General features: G+C 43.8%; 1 protein-coding gene across 5 annotated transcripts in view; it reads left to right on the top strand.

Moving 5' to 3' along the window:
• GLI3 (GLI family zinc finger 3) overlaps positions 1 to 9687 on the top strand; it is a 321249-nt gene that overhangs the window by 301544 nt on the left and 10018 nt on the right. For all 5 annotated transcript variants that reach the window (XM_010829081.1, XM_010829080.1, XM_010829082.1 and 2 more), the window contains 2 exons: positions 1020 to 1184; positions 7510 to 7800. In XM_010829081.1, the coding sequence (XP_010827383.1) occupies positions 1020 to 1184; positions 7510 to 7800 (456 nt within the window). The remainder of the gene's footprint in view (positions 1 to 1019; positions 1185 to 7509; positions 7801 to 9687) is intronic.

Raw genomic sequence — 9687 nt, forward strand, 5'->3', positions numbered from 1 at the left:
ATGTGCACCTAGAGGGCGTCTTGCACCCGTGGCTCCTTCCTCCTACTCCAAGAACCAGAACCATGCCAGCTGATGAGTGATAAATTCCCGGGGCTGGGAGAGGGGAGAGGAGGGAAGAATTAGAGACAGAACACGGACAGCTGAGCTCAGAGATACTGGAAGGAAGTGTCCTAGACCCACCCTGTACAGCATGGTGGCCTCAAGACCACGTGCTTTGGAGATGTGACTGGCCAATCAAGGAGCTGATTTTTTTCAATTTTATTTAATGAAACACTTGGCTAACAGCAACTGAGTCAGCCCAGCTCTGCAGAGTAGCCGGTGGGCAGGTCGCAGCAGGGACCAGCCATCTAGCACCGGGAATGACCACGGGGCCACTGGGCTTGCCTTCATACCAGGGTCTATCACACCAGAGCCATGGAGGGCACAGGGAAAGGCCAGTTTCAACTTGAAAAACTTCAGTTGACTTTTCAAAAATATAACCTGTATGGCTTTAGAGTTTTTCCTCAGCCCTCGCCCCCAGCACCCCCTGCACGCCAGTCTGTCACCATGACCCAGTACAGACCTAAGAACTGGAGGCTAAGCTTTCTTTCACTAAGGTGCCCGCCAGGCACACTCAGGACTGAGCCTTGGTACTTTACATGTTAAAGGGCCTTTACAAACAGGATCAAATTCCGTGTCTTTGTAGGGACACAAAGCCATATTAATGAACTTTGTGCTGAATCTGAAATCAGTGGGAATTCAAGGAGATCCCTGAGCAGATAATGAAACCCATTGTCCACATTGAGTGGCCTATTAAAAAAAAAAAGTCCCGGGATTTTTACTAGCACTGAAAATGCTTTCTCTAGAATTGCCCCGAGCCCACCATCTGAATCCCAATAAAGGCAGAGTTTAGTGGACTTTTGTTCCTTGGTTTTGAAAAGCTGCCGACCCTCCAAACGTCCGTCTTTATTCACTTGGAGCAAGTGAGAGGCAGAAGTTGTCGTTGTGTGGGGTCATCCAGATTTACCTGTCGTCCTCAGTTTGAAGGTTGCACAAAGGCCTACTCGAGACTCGAAAACTTGAAAACACACTTGAGATCTCACACTGGAGAGAAACCATACGTCTGTGAGCACGAAGGATGCAACAAGGCTTTCTCTAATGCCTCGGATCGCGCCAAGCACCAGAACAGGACACATTCCAACGAGGTAAGGCTCCTCTGGGAGACGCCTGTTGGGTCCAGAGCTCAGGGGGTGGAAATAGAGAATCCTCTGGGGAGACGTGAGCCTGTTCCATTGTCGTTTCCTCTGGCCACTCCCAGCATGAGTGGATGTTAATGCTGCAGGTGAAGGTTTGGGGGGCCTCAGAGGAAGGGCTGAAACCTGGTCTTGGATGGGAGAGACAAGCTGAGGAAGGGGGAACAAGTTTCCTGTTGTTCAGTACTGCCACCTACTGATCAAACAGTAGTCGCATTTAACTTGGAATTCCACCAACTCGCTCTGCCTGGAATAGCCCGAATGCATTTGAAGGACGATGACCCTGTAAGCACTAAGGAGAGACTGAGAAGAGAGGTGTTGACAGCTGACAGCTTACTGCTAAGACAGCCACTTTTATTTGCTTTCTCCAGGTGGTATCTTCAAATGCATTATATCAAAAAAGACTTCTGCAGAGCAACCTGACTTGGCTAAATAGGATTTCCAGACAGTCTAAATTCCAAAGGGTCTTGGAAGCTTATTCTCAGAAACCCAGAATGGTTTCTAGTCAGTTATTTAAGATAATATATTGAGTAAAGCTTCAAGGGTTTCCTGATGTGTTGTTGTTTGAGGTATTTATCCCCCACACATTTCAGAGAAGTATAAGAATAAATGAAAATGGTTTCTAATTCACTTCGCTTACATATTAACTCGCTTTTGCCTGCAGATCTCCAGCTTCTCCTTGAAGGTCTAGCTCAGATTTTGCCTCTGTCTGTGAAACTTTCTCTTGAATGAATTCAGAGATTAACACAAAGGCTTCCCACATCTGTGGTGGAAATAGGCTAGCTAACCAGAACTTGTTCATGAGCTGTAGTTCTGCCCCACAGAGTGGGTCATCCGTTTGCTTGAAATCATGTGAGAGAGGGAACATTTTGACCTTGGTGTGACTCTCATCTGACCCCACAAGGTGCCAGCCAGGCCCTTCATGATCTTCCAGAGAAGAGCTGGAAGAGGGAATTTGTAAAAGTGCAACATTCTGTTCACTGGCCACTGGCTTGAAGGTGGCAGAGATGGCCCTCACAAGTTTCCTTCCAACTGAACTGACAAAGGAAAAGTATCTCAAAGGGGTTTCGCCACACTCAACAAAAGCACTCACACACATGAGTTCACCTTTACACACTCTAGTGGAATAAAGAAACCTGAGTCCTTTGGGATCTGTAATATTGATCCACTGTTTGCAGATGTTTTAGACAAGATGTCGCATCTCCTTTTTTTTTTTAATGTCAAAAATGCTTTTATGATGTGTGGTGAAAGTGAAAGTCGCTCAGTTGTGTCTGACTCTGCAACCCCATGGACTATACAGTCCATGAAATTCTCCAGGCCAGAATACTGGAGTGGGTAGCCCTTCCCCTCTCCAGGGGATCTTCCCAACCCAGGGATTGAACCCAGGTCTCCTGCATCACAGGTGGATTCTTTACCAGCTGAGCCACAAATTGTAATCCAATGTACTTGTTTACACCCCACTCCAGTACTCTTGCCTGGAAAATCCCATGGACGAAAGAGCCTGGTGGGCTGCAGTCCATGGGGTCTCGAAGAGTTGGACACGACTGAGCGACTTCACTTTCACTTTTCACTTTCATGCATTGGAGAAGGAAATGGCAACCACTCCAGCGTTCTTGCATGGAGAATCCCAGGGACGGGGGAGCCTAATGGGCTGCTGTCTATGGGGTCGTACAGAGTTGGACAAGACTGAAGCGACTTAGCAGCAGTACTTGTTTTGTACAAAGTTTTAGGGGATCTGAAATAAGCAGATCCATAGAGACAGAAAGACTGGTAGCTGCCACAAGCTGGGGGGAGGAGGAATAGGGGTGACTGAAAATAGGTACAGGGTTTCTTCTTGGGATGATAAAAATATTCTGGAACATGACAGTGGTAATGATTGCACAAGATTGTGACTGTGCTAAATGCCACTGGACTGTGCCGTTTAAAAGGGTGTTCTTTATAGTATGTGAATTATGTTGTGTTGGCCAAAATGTTCATTTGAGTTTTTCCGTATGGACTTTCCATACAGATTTTTGGCCAACCAAATATCTCAATTTAAAATGTTTCAGGGGATTTGATTAACTTAACCTAGAATTTAATTAATCTGTTTATATTTCATATACTTAGGTACAATTATGACCAGAAACTTAGAAGGCATACATTCCTGTAGATTCTCTCCTGTTATTGTGGAGCCAGTTGGGCACCAAGAATGTTAGAACTTCAGCAATTAAAAAAAAAAAAAAAAAAACTTCAGCAATGAATAGATATAAACACGCTTACTGAGTTTTTATCTTTTTATGAGCTTCAAATGCATGCCCACATCTGTTTGCTTTAATGAAATGCATTATAGTGGAGCTTGAATTCTTCTGTGCATTAGAAAATGCAGTGTTGAATGAGAGTTGAATATCCATCATGAGGTTAAAATGTATCTTGGTCAACAATATCTTTCACCAAAATGGAGCGATTTACCTAAAATAAATGATTAACATTGACCATAAACACATAAGTAAAATTTTATTCACAATCACGTAAATCATTTTTCTCTGTTCCATGAATAGAGAAAGCCCTCAGCTTTGCCTATGAATGATAGACAGTTTCAGATATATCAAAATTAAGTGTGTCCAGGAAATCCAGATTTGTATCATCAATCAACCATGGACAAATCCAGATGTCTTCTTTCATTTATTTGTCCTCTTATTTGTATCTTCATCCTTTCTCTGAACAAATATTGATAGATGGTTATCTGGCAAGCAGGTTGCTATTCTGGATGAGGCAGATGGTGTGGAACAGAATAGGAAGCAATTGCCATTCGGGGAAGCTAATCTAGCTCTCACCCCCATGACTATTCTGCCCATGTAGGGCCACTGAACCATCGCAGTGGCCTCTGACCAGGCTCCCTACTCCAGAACATGGAGCTCCTGTTCCACCCCAAACCAGATGAAGCCAGTTTCCTTGAGCTCTGATTTGGTTGTATCTCCCTATCCAGAAAGTTCCAGAGGCTCCATCTTTCCTAGGAAAAGTTGAAACGTCTTATACCTGTGTTGGATTGGCCAAGAAAATATTTTTCTGTAAGATACTTTGTGAACTTTTTGGCCAGCCCCATATCTACTTTCACCTGCTCAACCCCAATCTTCCTTTTCCACAATCCCTTGACCTCTCCCCATGGTGAACATGAACACAAGCTTCCAGACAGCATGCCATGGAATGCATCTTCAATCTGAAATGAAGATTCGATATGACTTGATCGTTCAGAGCTTTTGTGTCATCAAGTGTTATTAAAGGATAAAAGAGATGGAGAAAGCTGCTGACATAGACTTGCGGCGGGGTGGGGGTGGGGGGGGCAGTAAGAGTACCCCGTGCTGGTCTTTAGCCAGATGTGATGCAGCCACTAGCCGTCTGCTAAGGAAACAAAGGCAGTGTCTCAGAGCATGGCACCAGACCCCCTCACCCACGACATGCATTGAGATAACATGGGCAGCAGGTGCATGCCCGCCTGGAGTGGTCCTACTAATGGACCTTCAATCTGGATACATTTTTTTTTTTTTTGCATTCTCTTGCCCTCATTTTTATCCTTCAGCATCTTGTTCATCTTTCAGGACCCAACTGCAACACCTTTTCTTAATCAAAGCTCTGTTTATTGAGCACTTATTATATGCCCCATATCACATCATGGTAAGCACCATGTATACATGGTCAGATGTAGTTCATACCCTGACCCCATGAGCTGGGCATCATACCCAGATACAGAAATTTGATGATTGATGCCGTCCACCATCTTCCCAATGAAAGAATGGTTCCCCTCTGTCCATATCCTTCTTTGCATCCACACTTTTCATATTTTCCATCCTTTGAGATTTAATCCTGTCATATATAAAACTGTGCTCACAGAGTCTTGTATCTAGTAGGGATCATTAAATGTTCATCTAAAATTTTATTTGGATAAATTCTACAAAGTCAAGTAGAATGAAAGTGTTCACAAAGTATCTTTCAGTTTAGGGAGTCAAAAAGGCAATCATGGTGCCAAAATTTAAATGCCCAGGATAGGAAACATGGGTAAATTAGAACCCTGACAACATTTATCTTTACCTACACTTAGATTGCATTTCAGTCATTAATCAGAACAGAATTGGGGGCCAATCTACATCATGTGGTTAGTGTTTGTTGTGAAGTGTTTTTTTCTGACCTTGTGTGCTTGGAGATTTTTGTAGGTGGCTAATGCTTATGTGCTCATACAAGGGCACATGGGCACACAGGTACTTGTTGGTCCTGGAAATGCAGGAGCTGATGAATATTAGTAGATTCATTCCATCTCTAGCTGTGTCCTCATTTCCAAATTAACCCATGATACACACATGCAGACATCTACGGGAAGAATAGTTCTTCAAACCTGGAATGCTGGCCTGGCTTTGTGCTTCCTCTCCCCGCCCCAGACATTGCTGTCTGCCTGTCATAGCAGTGCAGTGAGCCAGCAGAGGGCCGAGGTCAGACACTATACAGTAATAGCACTAATCGTCAGAGCCATTCTTCTGTCCCTAATGCATAGGATTTGATGTGCTCATTTCATTATACATATATATGCTGCAAATCACACAAGCTCCTGAAAAGAAGTAATTTGTAGTTAATGGGAATCAATTCAACCCAAAATTATCTCAAATTTGGCGGTGAGGTCTCTCAGCATTCTGGAATCTTTACCTCATTCCATTAGGGCATGCCATAATTTTAGGCAGCACTCAGTCTGTTCTTTGGCTTTTAGTGGAAAAGCATCATTCTATAAGACAGGGACTCTTTTTTAATCCAATGGATACATTATATTAATCATGTCTTTCATGAATATTGTTTATCTAATAGCTCACCTCCTGATATATACAGATGTAAATATAGACTCATATAAGCATCCGTGAATATATTATATTGCAAATGAAGTAAACAGAATCACAATTCTGACATTGGTTATGAATATAATGCTAGCAGTTCTGTGATGTGAGTAAATATTCAACTACAAGGGTCTGTATAATTTTTGATGACTATAGGTTTGACTACTGACCCACACAGAAAATGAAATTAGCATGAAGTAATTTGTAGACCTTAGTACTCAGGAGCAGAGCCTCACCCAGAAATACTTACCTCCAGAATGACATCTACCAGCCCTCGTCGGTTTATGAGTGAGCATTTGTGGATACTCCAACAGGGTTTAGGACTTTGAAGATCAGAAAGGTTCTGGATATTCTGAGCCCTGAACACCCCCACACAGTTGTAATACAACCCAAAGGATCATATTTTAGTGATATCTAACCTAGGAGAGGCTACAGCAATTTTTAAAAATATTTATTCATTTATGATGTATTTGTCTGTACCGGGTCTTAGTTGCAGCATGCAGGATCTTCCATCTTTGTTGTGGCATATGGGCTCTAGTTCCTTGATCAGACTTGTGGGCTCTAGCCAGAGCCCCCTGCATTGGGAGCACAGAGTCTTAGCCACTGGACCACCAGGGAAGTTCCAGGCAATTATTATTGTCATTATTATTTTCTACTATGTCAATGTGTAAAGAGCACATTTTAAAAGGTGGAAGAGTGATTTTAGGTCTGGGAAACAGGACTTCGTAAGAAATGTCTTCACACAAGCTCTCCCCAAAGGTGTGTAGCATTCTTCTCATGAAAGGATGAGTGTCTTTTAAGCCTTCTTCTCTTATCATCACCATCAGCATCACCACTGTCATCAAATTATCTTGGACACCATGTGACCCCATGACACTTCTTCCTACTCACAAAATAAATTTTTCCAGGAGCACAAACACAATTCACATGTTCTAAGCTCTCCCTGTGTGTGTATGTGTGTGCACACGTGCACACATACCCTCAGTTGTGTACTATTCTTTGCAACACCATGGATTGCAGCCCACAAGGCTCCTCTGTCCATGGAATTTTCGGCAAGAATGCTGGAGTGGGTTGCCATTTCCTACTCCAGGGGATCTTCCTGACCCAGGGATCAAACCCATGTCTCTTGTATAGCCTGTATTAGTAGGTGGATTCTTTATCACTGTGCCACCCAGTATTCCCAAGCTCTCCCTGGGCACTCTCTAAAATAGTAATGTGTTCAAGCTAGAGTCCATGGACCCCAAACTGTGTCCAAATAGTCTTTATTAAACCACTGCACCATTTAGAGGGTTTTGAATACCTCAAAACCTTGTGATCATGCTTTGAAAGAATTAAAAACATAATGAAGAGCCACAAGAGACTGTTGAGCCGGGGACAATCACTTTGATAACAATCTATTCTTTCATTGTTGGGGCATTTGACAGAAACCATATGTGTGCAAAATCCCCGGCTGCACCAAGCGCTACACAGACCCCAGCTCCCTCCGGAAACACGTGAAGACCGTGCACGGCCCAGAGGCTCATGTCACCAAGAAGCAGCGAGGGGACGTGCATCCCCGGCCCCCGCCCCCGCGAGATTCCGGCGGCCACTCACAGTCTAGGTCACCTGGCCGGCAGACTCAGGGAGCCCTCGGGGAGCAGAAGGACCTCAGCAACACTACCTCAAAGCGGGAAGAATGCCTCCAAGTGAAAACGGTCAAGGCGGAGAAGCCCATGGTATGTTATTCGCTTTCCTTCTTGATTGTCCCAGGTCTCTAAAGGGGCCAGGTAGGGTGCTAAGTTAAGGGAGGATCACGTCACCCCTGTCCTCACTGGAACCCACTGTTTGATTTAAGGAGATCAGAGCTCATTGATCTCAATTACTTACCCCAGCTCAGAAAAGAGGTTTGGGGTTTCCTAACTGCTTTTTTTAAATCGATCTGGAAGTTGTGGCAGGGAGACCCACACCACCATCCACATTTTCAGGAGGCCTCTAACATAGAGAATTATTCATTGGGTCCCTCTGTAAACATGTTTTCTGACTTCTTTGCCTTGGTGACCCCAAGAGAAATAAGCCATGCACAAGTGCTGAGTCACATCAGTTGTGTACAACTCTTTGTGACCCTGTGGACCGCAGCCCACCAGGCTTCTCTGTCCAAGGGATTCTCCAGGCAAGAATACTGGAGTGGGTTGCCATGCCCTTCTCCAAGGGATCTTCCTGACTCAGGGATCGAACCCCTGTCTCTTAGGTCTTCTGCATTGGTAGGTGGTTTCTTTACTACTAGCACCACCTGAAATAAGCCATGGTCCCTGTTCTTTAGGGGTCTGCAGTCCAGTGGGATAGGCAGACTAAGAAAGCTTGGGTAATAGGGGTCTAAGACAAGTCTGGGTGCGAGCATTCAGAGCGGAGCTAACAGGGTGCACATGGCGATGCCATGGGAGGGGCAGAGAGCAGGTGGCCGCCAAGCGCAACACTCAGAGAGGGGAAGGAATGTGTGCAGGGGCCCAGGGCCTGGCATAATCAAACACGAGTCATGGGGCCCCAGGGGAATGTGCTGGAGTAGAAAGAGGGGAAGATATAAAGGGATTTTTAAATTTTTTTCTGAATTTTTAGAAAAGACAACTCCTGTGCCAATCTAGAGATTAAGTGATAGACTTGAGACCATATCTAAAATGATTCCTGAAACGAGGTAGAAAGCAAGGGAGGGATTTGACAAATGTCATCGACAAAAATCTTAGTTTGATGACAAATAGGACACATGGATTAAGCTATTGCTGCGGCTTCTTTCAGACTTCGCTTGGTGATTTTTGCCTTACGCATGGGCCAGAATAAAACAGCTAAAATTTTCCCAAAGACAAAATGAAAAGAGTAGCAGAGGAGATTTAGTTCATCTGTATTTGGCATATGTATAATGGAGTCAGCTCTGTGTTTTGGGTTCTAGTCTGTCCACTCTTTGGATGTGAAAGAAATATACTAGATGAGTCACGTGCTTAGACTTCCACATGCATGGGAATGATCAGGCAGGCAGATTTCTACTCAGTGTAAGGAATCATTTGCATAAAATTAGAAAAGTCCAGGAATTAGATGGACATCCTGTGAATTCCTGAGTGATGTCATGTGTAGCCAGTATGTATGGGCACGAACTAATACGCATATGACTTAATTGCATTTTAGTGACTAACTGAGTTTGTCTTTAAACTCTTAAGAGTCTTAGCAAGTGACATTAGGTCTAGCCAAAAATCATGCAAATAAGCTATCGTATCGTTATTTCCCTGTGGATAGCTGTACTTTGCTTTTTATAACTGATCCCTATACGTTTAAATTAATCAGTTCATAAACGGTGTTTTATATACTTTTGTGGGAGGAGTATTTATCAATTTCCTAAAATAAAGTCACCTGTATAAAAACTATGCAAAATATTTAACCGTTTATCCTTAATGTTTACTGAAACAAAGAAAGTGAATCCATGGTCTCCTAAATAATGTCATTGAAAGACAATGATTTATATTTTTAGGACATCCTGTGAGCTCAGGGAGAAGGCAGTGGCACCCCACTCCAGTACTCTTGCCTGGAAAATCCCATGGACAGAGGAGCCTGGTAGGCTGCAGTCCATGGGGTCTCGA

The sequence above is a fragment of the Bison bison genome, unplaced genomic scaffold (genome assembly GCF_000754665.1).
Source record: "Bison bison bison isolate TAMUID 2011002044 unplaced genomic scaffold, Bison_UMD1.0 scf7180017864499, whole genome shotgun sequence".
NCBI lineage: Eukaryota > Metazoa > Chordata > Mammalia > Artiodactyla > Bovidae > Bison > Bison bison.